This window comes from Cucumis sativus, chromosome 1 (assembly GCF_000004075.3).
Source record: "Cucumis sativus cultivar 9930 chromosome 1, Cucumber_9930_V3, whole genome shotgun sequence".
Taxonomy (NCBI): domain Eukaryota; kingdom Viridiplantae; phylum Streptophyta; class Magnoliopsida; order Cucurbitales; family Cucurbitaceae; genus Cucumis; species Cucumis sativus.
The window spans coordinates 22,405,936-22,424,727 of NC_026655.2; the positions used below are offsets into that span (position 1 = coordinate 22,405,936).

Below are 18,792 nucleotides of genomic sequence, written 5' to 3' on the forward strand. Positions count from 1 at the left end.
AAATGTTATACTTTAACCAACAATATTTTCTTCTTAGGTTTAAAGAATTGTAGATGTTGACGAGTGATAAAGTTCATACGACATCAAGGAATTACAAGATCCCTGTAAGATAATTCTTTTGTCCTCGATTGATGTGAACTTGATTTTAATAATGAATGATCTTTTAGTTCTATTTACTCTTTTATTTCCTTATTATCATTTAATTAATTTATTTATTTTAAAAATGTATTGTTGAGGCAGCTTAATAAAAGTCTTGTACTATTTGTATACACGTCTAAGGGTGGATGTATATACCTTCCACTTAACAATCGAAGGTACTTTTAGAAGAACTCCCGACACTGAATGTTGTGCATTAATTGGGAGTTCCTCTCCCAACGATTTTGTGCGTCAGAGAGCCTCTTTTCTTGTAGTATTAAAATGTTGCCATATATATATACACACTAATATTTAAAATCTAATTGTTATATTTGTAACTGTGTTTACTGGTCAATCATCGAACATTTAAATTAGAATACTATGGAATTTGTATGTTTGTTATGGAATTTCTAACCTTTCTTGGTTGGGCCAAATCATGGAAGAATCGCAATACTTGATGGGCTCGGCCCAAGCCACTTAGGCTTATTCCACTTTTTTTGGCATTGTTGCCTACCAATCTTCTATTATTTAATTATATCACATTACAAAAATTTAACATATAATAAGCCCCATAAATTTAATTAATAATGGAAAATGTTAAACAAAGTATTTTTATAGTTTATAAATTTATTTTGAAACATATTTTTTTGAACAATTATTTAAATTAGAATTTAATTTTTAAATGGCCTATATAAAAACAAGAAATATAATTTTATTTTCTTTGAATTCATGGTTTTCAATTCAATGTACTTTTTTTCGTTAAAGTTTGAATTTAGAGAAATATTTTGTGTGTTTAATTTGATAAATATACATAGAATAATTTTGGCTATGGATGGAATATTTATATAAAAAAGTGTGATTCAAATTCATTCTAATCTAAATTCTTGATAAACATAAAGTGTTGACAGTGATACCCACTCCTCACTTCATCAATATACCATCATAGTTTGGCACCCAATCTAAGCAAATCTCATTTTCATAATTTCCACTTAATAGGTTGTGTAGTCCATAATCTTTTAGAAAGTATCTAGTCTAATTATTATTTGATTTCTATACTTCAAAATAGTATAGAGTTTTTTAGATGATAATTTTATAATATTTGTTAAGGTTTTATTAGTACTTAATTAACTTGTTTATAACACACTCACATATACTTTTTAAATAAATATAATTGAAATACACACTCACAAATACTTTTTAAATAAATATAATTGAAATGTTAAATAATAATGTATACGAGTAATTAAGAATAATGATGAAGTAAGTATGCACACAATTCTTATCGAGATCAAGAGCTTAGAGTGAATGTATGTAAGATAACTGATCATAGAAACTTTTGTAGACCGATGAGTGAAATTAGAGTGAAGTACAAGGACCCCATGCATGGGAAGCTTAGTGATAATGGTACAAAGTCATAACGTACAACAATCCATGAAAGAGTTTAAACCGAGTAGATAAGAGTTGGATGGTAGAGTCATTCTAACTACTAAAAGTGTAATGTTGTACAATTTTAAAGATTAAAGGTGTCATTCAAACTAACTAGATATCAAAATAATAAGAATCACTCATCAAAGGTAATTAATGTTATCCTTCACTGCTACCGATATTTATCTGAGTAGTGATCACTTTTTTGTTTTTGCATGTGATAGTTTTGGACTACTTTTGGCATCAACAATCCACAAAATTTAATGTAAAAAATAACTCCAACAAAGCAACTAGTACTATTATTTTAGAATTGAAACAGAAGCATGTTACTTGGTGTTATTTTTTAGAAGCTTGAGTTGAGTTTCTGGGTCAATGAGCCGATAATTCATGCATACTATTAAATTATATATCATAGTATATAATGGGCAGTCACAGCCACTCCCATGCACTTTTTTAACTTATATGCATTTTTGGTGTTACATATACTTTCTTTCTACTCAAAATATGAATACTATCTTACACTATATATTTATCTTTTAATAATTTATATCTTACACTCAAAATATGAAAATTAGAATTAAGGAGCTGTATTATTATTAATGATAATAATTAAGGTACAGAATTACAAATAAATGAATATGATTGAAATCAATAATATATTCTTTATCCACAAACACCAACCATTAATTCATGTACATGATCATCACAATTCCCATCTCTCTTCATCGGCCGCCGCCGTCAAAGTCCATATGGTTAAAAAAACAACCATATGTGTGTGTGTATAGGAGGGTGTTTTCTCGGTATTAGTTAATTAACTAATCTTCACTAATGCTGTGTAAATGAGGCTGCCACGCCCCGCCGTAGCTACGACTCCTCCGGCGATCTCGGCGCCTGGGTTTATCCTTCTTCAACACAATCACATCCTCAGATTCAGGGAAAACGCCGGCACCGGAGACGGCGGAGGATTGTTTTTTAGCAGGTGGCTTGCGGTGGCCGTGGTCGGAATGATCAGCGGGGATCAAGAAATAAATGCCGCCTCGTCGGAGGTGAGATTGGGGTGAGAGAATGTTGACACGGCGGACGAGACGGTGGTCGTGGGAGGAGGGAGTGGTGAGGAGGTGGCCGGGATTGGCTTGGAGAATCTGAGCGGCGGTGAGGGGGGGAGAGAACTCTTGGACGAGGCCGTTGAGATGAACGACTCTGATTAAATCCAAAGCTCCACAAGGAAGAATACAACCTAAACAATGCTTTAAACTATTACCCATTTCACCAGGACGACACCGAATTTGAAGAACTGATGATGAGAAGAGATTATATGAAGAGGAAAACAAGATTAGATTTATATAATAAAACACAAAAAGAGAGAGAATAATTGGGAAATGAAAGTACCAAACTGTCCTTTTCAAACTATAATTATTAATTAAAATAAAATAGTTGGCGTTAATTGGTTTCTTATATTTTACGCGTTATTATTATTTCGTACATTTATTATTATATACTTTCTTCTTTAAATAAACATTTTTCGCCAGCTGCATTTTTTAATAACCAAACTCTATATTTATATATTCATTCATTCATTCATTTGTTATCTCCAAAAATAACTAAAAAGAAAACCCCCCAAAATCCCATCATTATTTATAATTAATTTGAGTTTGACTAAATTATATATAATATTATAGTATATATTAGACCATTATGTCTTAATGAATTTTTTTTATAATTTGTTGTAAGAAGTATTACTAGATTGACATTGTAGCTGGAATGATGCACGATAAGTTATGCATACATTATAATTTGATTAACTAGAGAGTCGTGTTCGATTTGAGTTGGATATGTTGAGTTGGGTATGTTTTGGTTTTTGAGAGGTGTATGGTTTAGAATGAAGTAATAGAGAGAAATGAGAGTATTTTCTTTTACTCAATTTATACCAAAATAAAATTGTATAGGATTTGACTGAAATAATTTATATGAAAAGGAAGGGTGTGTTATAATTGTTTGATTATTCCATCTTATCTTATTCCAAAATTTGAATTTACTTTATGATACGACCAATAAAATTATTGCTTGTTTTTTTCTCATATAAAAACCACATTTCACATGTGTATAGCATATACTTAGAAATATTTATGTTGTGTATTACTACTATTGGTTTTGGTATTGGGTACTTGCACTACTTCTTTGACTAATTGAATCATATTTAAATTCACATATCAAAATATCAATTAGAATGAGATAATTCAATCAATTTTCTTTTATGAATTTTTCTAATCAATGTAATTAAGTAGATAAGATATTATCAGTGGCCGATCTAAAAAATTTATATAGGGAGTATCAGACACTATATAATAAACACACTAAAAAATGTTAAAAAAAAAGTTTAGAAAATATAAATAAGCTATAGAACTAAAGCTATCTAGATTTTAGTGTTTTTAGATTTAATAATTTATTACGTTTACCTAGTTATATTATATAAGTCCAATAGCTCATAGCATATTGATACTAAGAATTATTTACCTTTGGTTAGTTGGGGCAGTAAGTGAAGGTTTTGAATGATGTAATAATACAATATATAGAATCATAATGGGATAACAATATCTTCTTATTTATTATAAGTTGTTCTTATTTTATCTAACTAGCCCTACCTCTCTTATGTCTCGCATGATGCCATATCATGCTAAATAATAGTCTCTCAACATCTTAGCTTAGCTACGTTCACCCGCATGGTAAAATTAAAGTAGCATTTTAATCGTTCGAAAGATTAAAAAAAAGTAGATGTGAATAATTTTAGACTAAAATCTAATAAGGATAGTTAAACTCAAAATGTGTAGGAGACTTTCAAGAATGCTCAAATAAGAGTCTAAGAGACCTCATGAAAGAAAATAACTATCCATACCTCACCCGCAACCTCTAAGGTCTGATAGATATGACTTTGAGGTTCAAGTTGATAATGATCTATAGGTCCTTGTAGAGCTTGCTCTTTATTATATGTTTTTAACTCAATTTCTCTATCATTAGCTCAATCTTATTAGCACTTTTTATGTAATTCAAAAGAGATTAGGAAGGATTCCAAGTCTACCTCTCTGCTCCTCCTTACTATAGTCACACATACAGTACGCTCATCTATCTCTCTAAAATGTTTATTATCTTCTTTACTCTCTAGACTTAAGCCTTAAAGTATCTCCAACCAAGCACCCACTAATGTACAAATTTTATGTAGATCGCCTCCTCCTATAGTCACTTGATCATCTTGGGTCGTCACTCCATTTCAAATAACTTCTTTTCAAAATTATAAACACATCATTTGTGATACGTGGAGGTCAAATATATATATATATATATATTTATATTGTTTGGATTTTACCATCAACCATGTGTAAAATTTAATTCTTTTATACACAACCTAAAAAAAAATGCAAATCAACAAACATATTAGTTACTTAGCCTCGCCCACACACTACAAGAAAGTGATGTTATTTCGAGCATCTTTTATTAAAGGTTATCAAAAATCTTGGAGAAAGATATACATTTATCAGGGTTTATGATAAACCTTTGAAAAATATATGTTTTTTATTGAAAAATAATAAAAACCTTTAAAAAAGATAGATATTTTATGTTAGAAAAAACCTTCAATAATATCTACTTTGTATCAAATGACTATTAATAACCATTCAAAAAACTATACATTTATTAAAGGATTATTGTTACCTTTAAAAAAAACTATATTTTTTATCAAAAAGGATTATAAATAACCTTTGAAAATACTATACTTTTTGTCGAAAGATATTAATAACTTTTGAAAAATCTATACCGTTCTCGGAAGATAATTATTACTTAAAAAAACTATATTTTTTATGGAAGGATTATAATTAAATTTTTAAAAAATCATAATTGAAAGATATTAATAACCTTTCAAAAATCTATACATTTATTATCCACAATTATATATTAGTGAAGTTTGAGAATTTGGTAAAGATAAACATATAAAAGCATTACCAATAAACAATAGAAAACGCATGAGGTGTATATATATATATATATTATATATAGAAAAGTATACAAAATACAAAAATTAAAGATGATAAAAATAAAGTTGAATTAAATGGAATGATATATAAATGAAATATAATTATAGGAAGTGGTGAGGTTTTGGGAAACATATGGAGACAAAAAGGGGTATACATTATTGTCAGAAATTGGTGATTAAATTAGCCTTCTCGAGCCATTCCCCATGTTACATTACTCAAACGAACCTTCCTATCAACTTCTTAATTCATTTAATTAATCAACCCTAACATATATATAAGACAACACCCACCCACCACCCACCATTCATTCATTAACCCCAAATCCTATGGCTAAGCAAACACATTTCTGGAATCCCTTTCAGATTAATTTAATTAATTCTTTGAAGAACACGATACTTATATATATAATTTAATGTCATTTGATTAATATACTAAGCAAACCTATGCCCACGAGACCATGCATACCTAAGATTCCCCAAATCTATCATTAGGTTATGAGTTAAATTAGTGTACTTATTAAACCTAAACCAAACAAAACACCCCCATGACACATCCATATATATTTACTTCCCAAATAAAATATTTAAGAGTTTCAACTTGATTCATACATCATTTTATAACTTTTACACTTTGATATGGATTGGTATATAGTATAGAATAATCACTTTTAGTTTTGTAAAACTATTCCTTCAAATTACTAATATATGTATGCTCTATTTTCAATTTAAATCACGATGATAGAATTTGGTCTATGCATGATTTCGAGAGTTTGTTCATTGAGGGTATCAAAGTTTAGGATTGATTAACGACCATAAGTACATTGGATAAAATATGAATTAGCTATTGAAATTATATAAAAACATATAGACAAGATAGAAACTTTTACTACCATAGTAAAATTGAATGTTAGGTGTGATTTGGTGTAAGATATAGCTTTTGAGTTTGCTAGGGTAGTTGTCCTATGTCTCTTTGATTGTTATATTCTTGTTAATTATTTGAGAGTACTTTGGTACTTTTTGTGGAAGGATTCTTTATAATTTTGAAGTTTGTGTTGTCGGTGATTCTGATCAGCCTGATTTCTCTAGATCATATTTAATCTTTCTATCATATTTTAGGAATAGATTCTCACATTTTGAGAAGTCTAACTACATATTATTCACTGTAATTACTGTTCATTTATCGATAAATATGTTATAATATTCCCTCAAAAATTTTCGACCATGTTGAATACAATATGTTAAAGAAATTATAGATAAAAGAAGAATATGACAATAAAGTATGGTAAGATATCACACTAATCAAAGTAATATTTAAAGGGGGAAAAATGAAGAGGCAATATTATTAGTATTCCAATGTAGATATTGAATTTAAGACGCAAATGGAGTGTAGAGATCAGATTAATATAATATCAACACACACATCTTTGATTAGGCTTTAATCTTGTGGTTAATTTATTGAATAAAACAAAGTAAATGAAGTCAATATCATAAGTCAAAAGATAATTTAATTAACTATTTTTAAGATATACCAAAATTCAAAAGTATTTCCTTTTTAGTTGTAATGAGAGATTGGATTTGTGGCCAAATTTTAAAACCCAATTGATCTTATAGTGTATAATTAATAATAATAATAATTGGGATTTGTAGTCCTAATTAAAGGTTCATAAATCTTAACACACTATATGTCTTTTTGCATACAATTCAATGTATCAAATTTGCAAATAATTTTTTTTAAAAATTAAGTAAGAACTAAATGTAGAGTTTTAGCTCAACTGAGTTCAGAAAATATTCTATTGTTCTCTATTTGTTTTGATTCCTTTGTTTATTTATTTTTCACATCAAATAGAGTTTAAATCGTTTGTTTTCTTTTTTTATTATTGAAAAAAAATCTATTTAAAAATAATTATAAAAATTAAATTATGTTAAAATAGTCATGTTAAGTTAAATGATATTTTATTCACAATTTGTCGTTAATATTAAAATTAATTTTAAAACTTCATCATTAATTATCATTATTAAATTAATTAGGATAAACTTCAAGAAATATACTGAACATCTTGAAATAAAACTCAAATCTTGAGATTTGAATGTTAGAAACTAAATTGAAATGAACTAAAAATCACTGATGAACTAAAGAAGTATTTTTGTTTTCTAAAAGAAAAGGAAGTAATGATGTGGCAGAAAACAAAACACCATTGTTTTGCAACAAATGCATAGTTTTTGGAGTGATATTTCAGATTAGACAAAGGATGATAAAGATGTGATAGAAGTTGGGGATAATTAATGTCATCATAAACAGTTTTGTGTAATATATAAGGGATGACTATAACTTTATTCTGAATGAGTAAGTTGTGAGAGTCAAATACATAAACACAATTATGATGGAGACGATTGCTTTTTAAGCAAGATTGAGACATGAAAACTATTTAAAATAAGAGTGTGGTGTAGGTGTGAGATGAGGTAGAGTGTAGCATGCCCTAATGTTAACGCTATGATTGACTCCTCACTATTGTATTTGTTGGTTCGCATTAAAATTGAGGTAGTTGAATCATAATGTGATAGATACCATATTTCAATGGTATGAATTCTGTTTATTATATACAGAGAATGGACTTGACAATTTTGAATTACTAAAACAGTTTATAAAATGTTAGATATGATGAAAACTTAATTCAAATTACATGTTGATTTAGGTTAAATTATAAATGGGTGGCTAATGTTAAAATCCCTATTCATATCCATTTTCCTAGAAAAGAAACATGGTCTCATCAAGTTAAAATTCTGCCATGCTTCAATCTAAACATACATTGTCTTGGAATTCCATAACACAGTACATTTGATCCTGTTCAAGTAAGGTCGTCCTTCTAATCCAATCCACCATTATCAATCATTCAAGAAAAAGCTTCAAAACTTCAAAACTTCAAAAGGGCAAAGCTTTAAGACTTAATCATTTTCTGAATGGCCCCCTACACATAACAGTTGCAATTGCAGTTGTACCCAGATCAAAGCCAATTACAACAACTAAACCAAAAATTTCTTTGTCCACTTCTAAGCCAAAAAGCTTTATGAAACATGGCATTTTTGTATAGATATACAAGCAATATTTAACATGGGTGACTTGCCCTTTACCTCCTTCCACTGCCTGAGCTGCCGCCTTCGAACAGCTCCGTGATTCGACTCTCCATTTCCTCTGCAGTGTACTTCAAATACCGATCTGTACGCTTGGCCAACTCCGGCAAACTCTGGTACCTTCCTATGAACTTTTGATATGCTGGCAAAAGGATTTTGGCAACTGAGATTCTTGTTTCCTCTCTCAGCTGATTCTCAAATATCACCCATGTGGATTGGGTTTGGCAGATTTCTTCGAACTGCATATTGAATGATTGAAGCTTCTCCTTCATCGCCGAAGGAGCTAAAGTGCCACTGTCCATTTTCAATGCTCCCACCACCTTGCTCCATGAGCTTTTCAGGTAGTTTCCGAGGTATTGTCGGTTCTTAACCGAGTGTTTTCGAATCCAATCGTCTCCTAAAACGGATCCTAGTTCACTGTCTTTCACTTTCTGAACAATGTATCTCCCATTGTTCATCAGAAACACAGAGCTTAAGGAAAGATCCTTGTATATTTTCGACTTTGCTTCTAAATTGCTCTCTAAAAGCTCCATAATCCAGTCCATTTGAACAGATAAGGAAGACGATGCTGCTGCTCTGTCGTCGAACTTGGTGTAATCCTTAGAAGGAAGGGCAGGTTCGTCAAAAACTTGCTCCAAAGTCTGCCGGGATTTGCAAGCTGCTTTAAGGTAATTCATCACATATCGAGTAATTGGATGAAGACCACCCCCAGGGACTGGAGTTTTAGCCGGATCACGGCGGATCAAATTCTCGAGCTCCATGAAAATCCCTTTGATTGTCCCGCCTAACCTTTTCCAGATTGTAATTGCTTCATTTCTAAGCAACAAGCAGTACTGATCTGAAAATACCGAGTCGAACTCCGGCATCAAGTCTCTCAAGGTCTCGAACATATCGAGGATTTTGAACAATCGTTCCGGCGCGCGGGAGCCAATTGCCACCGCATCTGCAAAATTCAATAGCTGAATAGTGGATCCACGGCAGACTTCCATGAAAGAAAGATCCGCGGTGGTGGAGAGGCCGACGAAGACACGTTCACATAGGCGTCGTTCGCTTGGGAAGAGAATTCGAAGAGAGAGGGTAATCGCTTTCATCCACCGCTCAATTTCCTCTTCGAGGTCTTGCCATTGCATCTTTTGAACTTCATCGATGCTCAGCTTCTGTAACCCCAACCTAGAAAGACTCTCCTCCAAGAACTCCCTCCTGCAGCTACTATAAGCATGTGAACACTCTTTCTCAAACCCAGCCGCTACCATACGCTTCGCTATTTCATGGAGATCGTTGATAGTCCCGGACGGAAGCGCATCAATAAGGATGTTGTAATCCGTCACCGGCTGGGCCACAGGGATCTGAATACCATCGCCATCGCCCAGAATTCCTTCCGCAACTTCCTCATCTTCCTCAGAATCAAAGCAGAAATCCCCCGTTGACTCACCGTTCCTGAAATGGCGCGTCAATTCAAAAGACTCACCTCCACGGTCCATCAACGACCGGAACTCTTGGTCGACACGGAACATAGCCTGCTGCATCAGATCGTCAGCACGAGCAAGATAGGAAGCAACAGACTTATCCCTAGCCATAGGAGCCCAGTCCCTAATGATACCCATCAACTCATCAATAGAGTCGAGAAAAGCAGAGGAATCAGCGGAATCAGCCCAAATGGGATGGTCGGCAGCCAAGTATTGGGAGATCCGGCGGTCTAAAGACTTGAGAGAGCGCTGTAACGCGGTGGGGGCTCTGGGATCAAGCTCATCGGGTTTATCAGAAAGCTTCTCGAGGGAAAACCTAGCATCAAAATTGGAGAATATCTGGAGAATATCATCGGCCATGGACTCGTTGCGACCCATGGTCTTGGCTATGTGGCGAGCCATAGCCAGCAACTTTTCTTCGCCATTGTCAACCATTGGAATGAAGGAAGAAGAATCAAAGGGGAAGGAGAAGAAGAAGAAGAAGCATCGGAAATGGAGTAGAAAGAAAGTGTTTGAGAAAATGCGAGAGAGAAGAAAAGAAGGTTGAGGAAATTGAGGAAATTGAGGAAGAAGAAGAAAGAAAGAAGAGTGATTGAAGAGAAATGACGCGGTTTGGTTTGGGTTTGGTTTGGTTTGTATAATTATGGTTCATCAATTGGGAAAGTTAACTCATTACTCTTCCCATCTCCTTCCTACACAATCAATATCCATAAATTAATTCTCAATCTTATCCCTACTTAAATTTCTTTGAACTATACAATAAATTATATTACTCTCGCGTCTATTTATTGTTGTTCACAAAAGAGTATTTATTATTTTTTTCTAACTAAATAAACTTGTTGACGTGTAAATTTCAGTATTATATCTAAATTACACTAAACCAATATGGGTCACAATCATATTGTTACCAAAGATTGCCATAGTGTAGTTTGTGAATTGCATGAAAAGAAAAATGTTACTCTTCAACCCTTATTAGAAGCAATTAAATTTTCAAATTCAATAAATAATCTTCAATTTTATTGAATGTATTTGAGAGTAGCAAAAGTATAATATATTCATTTTATTATTTAAATCTTGTTTGAATTGCTTGGGTCCTTCTATTCAAAAGTATTATTGTTGAAAGAACAAATTGAAAGTCAACTTAGCTGAAATTTTGCAAATGTGAGATGAAAATAGTTCTAAGTTCATCATAATATTCAAATATAATATTGCAAATATGAAATAAGATTTGATTTTAGCCACAAACCCTCCTACTTATTGACACCATAGTATATCAAATTTAACTATGCATATGATTTGACATCTTCAAAGTTAATTAATTATTACGGTTCACCCCTATTATATATTATTAAGGTTAAATTTTTGCATGGAAATGATAAATAAAAAAGAAAAGTCCGACAACCATTAGGTGATATGTTGTTTTGTGCAATTGCAACAACATTATAATTTAGAAATGATTGAATTAATTTAGGTTTCATTATATAACTTTTACTTTTGTTTATATAATCTGGATGTCTCTTAGAAAAAGATAAGAAAAGAATGAAACAACCAAAAGTTGAATTGAAATTTAGAGATGGAAATAATATATCAAACTTTGAAATGACAGCCAATAGGAAATAAAAGCACCAATAGGGGACTGGAAAATTAGTGTTGATTAATAAGGAATAATATAAAGTGTTTACAAATAAAAATGTATGAAAAGTAAAAGTGGGAAAGGGATAGTCAAAGTTGAAGTACACATGAAATTCAAAGATCAAAATGAGTTTGCTTGAAGGAGGAGAGAAAATGAAAGGACGATTCAAAGATTGGAAAAAAGAAAGAAGAGGATGCTTTTCTTTTTCTTCTCTTTTCCATAAGGAAGAGGGACCCAAAATCACTTTTTTCCTATTCTTTTTCAGATTTTATAATCATTATGCATTACACTTTGAATTTAATCTTATTTATTCATACAAATTAAAATTAATTACTAATTCAACCCTAAATTGATTTCAATTAATAAACAAAGCCCTTCTCTAATATTGAAGGAGAGCATTTGAAATTCATATCCTTGATACTCAAGAAACTTTAAAACTTACATAATAGATATCTTGTTTTACTAAAGTTATGGTTAGATAAGAATAAATTGAATCTGTTTATGAATGAGATGGTCATAAAAATTCAATGGGTAGCACATGGAAATTAGCTTCCTATTTTCTTTGATTATATATTTTTATAAAAAAAATCTTTTAAAAGACAAATGTAATAATGATAAGAATAGCATGGAGTAGACTATCAATGGTTATATTTTCAAAAACTTTATAGTTTTGTCATTATATAACCAACGACAAATCACCCAAAAGAATACCAAAGAAAAAAATGATTGCTAGATTCACTTTGCTGCTTTCTTTAGCTGTAGTGAAATAAAAAAAGCAAACATATTAATTAAATATATATATATATGTATGTATGTATATGAAAGTTATAAATGAATATTAGAAATGGGTCATATGTGACCATTTCTATATTAAATTAAAGCAAAGAATATTAATTTAATACCCACACTTGAGGGTCAATTGGGTAAGTTTCAAAAAAAAAAAGAGAAGGGCAATTAGTAGCTTTGGCATTATTGATTGGGAAATCCAAGAAAATGCCATTTAGATTGGGTCAAATGAACGACTTGTCGTTCTCATATTGATAGGGTCAGAGAAGAAGACTTTGGTTTCTAATGCACAAGAAAACAAAAACAAGAACAAGAACAAAAACAACCAGAAGACCAGCTCGAGATAAAACTCAACTGATGTAGATATATACGATCGATCAAAAAGTCAACCTAATCGGAAAGACGAGAAGATCAATTTACAATATCAAACTTCAGTTTCATACGAACTTCATCAGCTCAGTGTGTGAACATAAACATTTCGTAGAGACACAACTTGGGCAATAAGATGTTGAAAAAAAACCTTCCCTCCCCAAGTGTTCCTCTTTGTATATTTTATTACCTTAAAAATGGTAAATTATATCAACAAAGTGGACGTAAAATGAATCTAGTGAGATCAAGAAAGAAAAACGAGGAAAAAAGAATGTTGTTCTTGAGGCTTTGAACTGATACCCACACAAGTTCAATTGCTCTCCTTTGAATAGTTGCTTGTCTCCTCTGCTACCTTTGCCCATACATCAGAAATTTTCTCTGCATATCCAACCTATTCAACAACAAAAACTCCCATATTTAACATTGAGGATGGTCAAAAAATCATGTAGTTTTTGTAATATTTCCTTCACATAATCATTCATGTCAATCTTCACAAAAATCAGAGAGAACTCATCAGAACGTATGATTCTGTTCACACAATCATTCATATCAATTTGGATAGAAGTCACACATTCCACCTATAACCTTTTTCTTATTCTTAAAATCATAAATACTTTGGTTGTAGTCTACATCTGGGCCCCGCCTTCCACTAATTGATTATGGCTGCTTGGAAACTAAAAATGCCTCCACGAATCTTTTAAACCAATTACTAACAATATCTAAACTTGCAGAACCATGCTTCAGCACAAGTTAAAATGACAGAAGAATATGCACGAGGTAGTTTGGAAGTTTGGTCTCTCATTCAAATCATGTTTCTTCACGCTTGAATTTCGGAGGCATTTTGTAACTATTTTATGGGCAGTATTTCGCATAGTTGGAATCGTGGACTTAGTTTTTTTATAGCTGTGTATTCTTTCACTTTTCTTTTCTTTTTTTTTTTTTCCTCAACAAAAGTAGTTATTTTCATTATTAAAAAGGGGTCAAAATGACGGACGAATATGCATTTTCAAAATATTTCACAATATTGTTTCTGTTTCGGGATGAGTCAATCTCCATACTTGATGAATGGGATTAAGAAATCATTTCATACAATCATACAAACCATGATTATGAATTAAAACCTGATGACTGTCCAATAGACAAGATGGTGCGTACCTGATTTGTTACAAACCCTTTCAACATACTCAAGAAGTCGGCTTGTCTTTCTCTGTCGAATCTTTCCAGTTCACTCCTGTTGTTTTCCTGAATTACATGCAATATCATCAGGTCATCGCAGAAAATGACTGAGAAGCCAAAGCAAGTAAGAAAAGCAGGTACACGGAAGAACTCGCATTGTGTTATTCACACGAAATGATAACTGGGTCAAGCTTTAAGAAATGCAACCTCTAGAACATTCCACAAACAAAGAAAACATTGAGACTTCTCCTCTTCTTCCAGAGGCATAGGCCTTCTAGCAGAGTATGAGGTGTATGCCTCGAATTAAATTTTAAAAACTTTACAAATCCTAGATTCGTATCATTAGGTATTGCTAAACATATGACGAAGCATAACAGCCGTAAGAAAAAGTATATATAATTTAATCAAAAAAAAAAAACCTCATCAATCCCCACTTAAACAAAACCTAAATGAATATATTTAACATCACTACAATTTGATAAGATTGATTTACACTCTTGTAATAATAATAATAAAAAAATAAAAAAGATTTGAGTTACACTATAAGCTTCTGTTTGACACTAGTAAAGGTACCTAGTTCAAATTGTCACAAAACTCACAACTCAAATTCTAATATTTTTTAAGAATGAGATAAACTAATATTAGTTTTCTAATCAATACACAAGACGAACAGATCAATACACAAGACGAACAGACTTTAAACTTCAGTACCCTTAAGCTTCTTATGGTTCAATGGAGTCTAGAGGCTAAAAGTTCAAGTCTTATCTCATTGTGTCTCACTCCTTTACTCCAAGGAAATAAAAAAAAAAAAAAAGACAATAGTTATTGATATTGAAATAAGGCATCAGGATAAAACATAAAGAACTTCTAGATCTGACACCTTGAGAATAATCTTACTGATCAGGAAAGAAGGAAAGAAAATCCCACAACTAAGTATCTCAAGATCAGATAAGCACTTCCTAATTATGAATCATCTCCAAAATGAGGAAATCTTTTTCCTCCTTTAACTGAAAGTAGAAGTACGTGAGTCAGCTTACATGTACATAGGAATATATACGAAGTAGCTAGCCATGGTTTTACCGCAACCTCGAAGACATCTGATTTTATACCTTGCCCCTTTGACTATAGAGCCAACTCTTGATGGTTTAATCAAACCCTAGTTAAAGGTTCCTCAAACATAACAAAACAAATTTCATCTCTTTTGACATACTCTTAAAGCACTGAATCAAATCGTCTAATATGAATGAAACAGATCTCTATCCATATCCAACAGGCTACAAGAATGAATCGTTTACACTTAAACATAAATGACAAGCGCTTGCCCTGATCTTGATAACAAGGCAGAGTGCTAAATTAATTTGGAAAATTGCAATTGATGACTATTTTAGCAATAATAATTAAGGATATAGCAACATTTTAAAAAAAATGCAAATATAGCAAAACTATCACTGATAGACTTGTATCGCTGATAGACTTTATATGGTATATCAGTGATAGACCAATATTTGCAACATGGTCTATCAGTGATATACTTATATTATTGATAGAATTTGACAAATTTTGCTATATTTACAATTTGTTTAAAATTGTGCTATATACTTAATTAATTTGAATTTAATTGCTAAATTTGCAACTATCCCAAATTAATTTCTGCATTTAAGTTCTGTCCATGATCATAAAGAAAAATAAATAAAATAAAACAATTTCAGTGACTGATATTTCCCAAGAGCTCTTTGATGAAAGCAACCCTAAGTCCTCTCAACGACAATGTAAAAAATAAGATGCCAATAAAATGCTAGGCATGCACATATTATAGTAACAACTGTAGAATATCGATGCCAGTAAAAAATAGGCATCAGGTGTAACTTTCTGAGTTCATAATTAAAGATCTATATATACCCAAGGAGAGGCTAAACAATAATGGGAGCATCTTCCACAGAAACATCCTTAAACATTACAAAGAAAAATCAAAACAAAACTCTGAATACTACAAGCTACAACACTCTGGATAATAAGAGCAATGAAGCTTCCAAATCAAGGTGAGAATTATGCCACCACATACATCCTATCCATGTACTGCAGTTAAAATATATATTAAAGGAAAAACACTGGTAGATGTGATGGGAAAGCACCTTTATACGCTCGTATTCTCGCACTGCTACATTTTTAGCATCCTCTGTAGTCCTTATGGTTTCTTTTAACTGCTCTAACTTCTGAATCCTTGATTTGTCACCACCAAATACTTTAGATGATGCGGCTTCAAGCTTTTCAGCCCTTGTATGCAATGAGGACAAGTCAGACAATAGAGTTTGCTCGGTCAGTAAAGCACTTGAGCGTTCTGAGAATGCACCGTGAACTGCTAGCATTAGCCCAAGATAATCGTGAAGTACATCCTGAAAATATAATTTAGCTATGAAATAATTAGTATTATAATAAAATGCACAAGTCTTCAGTTAGCTGCTATTATTCTATCAGTACATGAATGAACTCTAAGGTTCATAGTCTACAATCTACATACATAAATGATAAATTGAATAGGGTATGGAGTGTACGAGTTTCTTCAGCAATACTAACTGTCCACTGTAATACATAAAAGAAGAGCCATTTGCTAAGTAACTTGAACAAAAATAGCAAAGTTTCAGTTCATAATCTTGAGGAAGATTAAAAAAATTACCAAATGTTTCACAGTTTGAGCATTGAGCTCTCGATATAATCTGCTTGCTTTCACAGCAGCAGTTGCTATATTTTTTGTGTCATTGGCACAGACTCTTTGACAGTTGAATACAGCCTCCTCATTTTCGAATTTTGTCAACTTAATCAATGTCAAACCTAACTCTCCAAATGTTTCTGCCATATCTTGCTGAGCTTTCACCAAAGATTCAGCCTGAGATAAGTGTCACCATAATTAAAACGACCAAAAACATACACATTTTCAAATACACAGTTCGGCTAACTGATAAAGTAAACAAGCATCTCACCTGCTGAGATGTAGCACTGAGCTGCTGCTCAAAATCGCGCAACTTTTCTTTCTTTTCCAAGAATTCCTTATCCTCCTCGACAACTGGAGGCTTTGAACTGCCCCAGTCATTCGTCACAGATTGTTTCAATTCTTTAAACAATCTTAACAAATCCCTTCCACCTTTGGCTGGCTGAACCACCTCCTGAGGCTCCATTGCGCTCTCATTGAGCAACTGCTTAGGGAGATTAACTGCTCCATCAAACATCCTAGACGCAACATCAGTCGTCGTTGGCAGTGGCAATCTCCCTTGAACCTGCAGAAATACCTTAAACTCATCGCTCTTTCTAATCACTGGATGCCCTGCTAGTTTCCTCAAGTATTTCTCCAGCGCCACCCTTCTCTGCTCAACAAATTCTTGTTTCTGCATCACTTGCCCCTCCACCACACTCTTATCCGGCCGTGGAGGTATAAAGAATCCTCTGTAGGACTCCGCCAAACGTTCAGATAGCGTCACAACATCCTTAAACCTCCTTCGAACGCTAAATTCTGATCCTCCAAACTCTGGTATATTCGTCCTCGTAGTGATCAGATACGTAACGTACGAATTCCCACCAGGCACTATCGAATTCGAAACGTCTTGCTCCTTCTGAGGATTCGAGACTGTAATTCTAATATAATCAGAGTTGGAAGAGGAAGATCTAGACAAACCCCCAGAACTTACGGAACTCTTACTAGGGCTTTCAACACCATTAACATCAGTAACATGATTCCCATCGACCGGACCGAAACTCAGATCAGAAAAGTGAAGCGGCTCAGAGATAAAATGATCAGACGCATTAGGTTTACGGAGATCTCGATCGAGCGGCGGCGAAAGCAGGGGATCTGAGTCAGCGGGTGTAAGAATAGTGGGCGGCGCCAAAGGGTGGTGGGAATCAGAGAGGGAGGACATAGCACTGCGATAATTAGAGAAAGATTTGGAGCTTAAGGGCTCCTTGAGAACCAAATTTTCCATCTCATCACGAGAGGAATACAATTGGGCTGCTTCAAAGCCCTGATTCTCCGAGTCCATCATCCTGTAACCTAATCCCGGAAACAAAATCCAGTAAAACAAGAGAGAATTGAGGAAATACCACTTGGTTTGATGAGCTTCTGAGCAATAAAGAAGAATTGAAGAAACAACAGATGAGGAATAGAGCAGAGTAACGGAGGAGACCACCGAGCAGCGTGGCGGAGAGAAGCTGGTGAGGAAGACAAGCACGTGGCCACTGTGAAGCCCTTCAGGTTCAAACGGTGCCGTTTTTAGGAAATCTTCCCGTCTACGGGAAGAAAGAACGATCAGGGGTAGTATCGTAAAAATAGTGTTTCGTGTTCTTCTCCCGAGATTTTCAATATCCTTGTGGAATTTCTCGTGGACTTTTCTAAATTAAAAAATAAAAAATAAAAAAAATGGTTATTGGAAATCTTTGATATTTAATGAATGAAGGAGATGGAACTGAGGACTTCTCTAAGTCACCTTAGATTATGACATTCTTCCTAGTCCTATCTTCACATTTCATTTTAATTCATTTTCTAATGCCCTCTTGTTTGATTCGATGAAGTCTCTCTCTACATTTAAGAATATAACCACGATGGATGTGGTTTGAGTTTTCGGCAAAGCTTGGTGTTCCATGAGTCCATCGATAGCTAGCTA

At 32.9% G+C, this 18,792-nt stretch overlaps 3 protein-coding genes across 3 annotated transcripts; all 3 read right to left on the minus strand.

Annotated features, from left to right (window-relative positions):
* Positions 1-2,375: 2,375 nt before the first annotated feature.
* LOC105436080 lies at positions 2,376-2,825 on the minus strand. Its single transcript, XM_011660437.2, has one exon. It carries the CDS (start codon positions 2,823-2,825, stop codon positions 2,376-2,378), a length of 450 nt encoding a protein of 149 aa, XP_011658739.1.
* Positions 2,826-8,352: 5,527 nt separating this feature from the next.
* Positions 8,353-10,759, minus strand: LOC101204511 (exocyst complex component EXO70B1). Its single transcript, XM_004154289.3, has one exon. The coding sequence runs from the start codon at positions 10,612-10,614 to the stop codon at positions 8,710-8,712; it is 1,905 nt and encodes a 634-aa protein (XP_004154337.1). The 5' UTR covers positions 10,615-10,759; the 3' UTR covers positions 8,353-8,709.
* Positions 10,760-12,936: 2,177 nt separating this feature from the next.
* Positions 12,937-18,444, minus strand: LOC101206152 (sorting nexin 2A). Its single transcript, XM_004145195.3, has 5 exons — positions 17,122-18,444; positions 16,818-17,027; positions 16,276-16,536; positions 14,123-14,209; positions 12,937-13,358 (listed from the first exon to the last, which is right to left on the minus strand). Exons 1-5 carry the CDS (start codon positions 18,172-18,174, stop codon positions 13,278-13,280), a joined length of 1,692 nt encoding a protein of 563 aa, XP_004145243.1. The 5' UTR covers positions 18,175-18,444; the 3' UTR covers positions 12,937-13,277.
* Between the last annotated feature and the right edge of the window lie 348 nt (positions 18,445-18,792).

Coding starts and splice junctions, on each gene's coding strand:
- LOC105436080 (XM_011660437.2), bottom strand. CDS start 2,825: ATGGGTAATAGTTTAAAGCATTGTTTAGGTTGTATTCTTCCTTGTGGA.
- LOC101204511 (XM_004154289.3), bottom strand. CDS start 10,614: ATGGTTGACAATGGCGAAGAAAAGTTGCTGGCTATGGCTCGCCACATA.
- LOC101206152 (XM_004145195.3), bottom strand. CDS start 18,174: ATGATGGACTCGGAGAATCAGGGCTTTGAAGCAGCCCAATTGTATTCC. Junction 14,210..16,275: donor GAGAATACGAGCGTATAAAG/GTGCTTTCCCAT, acceptor CATGTAATTCAG/GAAAACAACAGGAGTGAACT. Junction 13,359..14,122: donor AAGGGTTTGTAACAAATCAG/GTACGCACCATC, acceptor GTTGTTGAATAG/GTTGGATATGCAGAGAAAAT.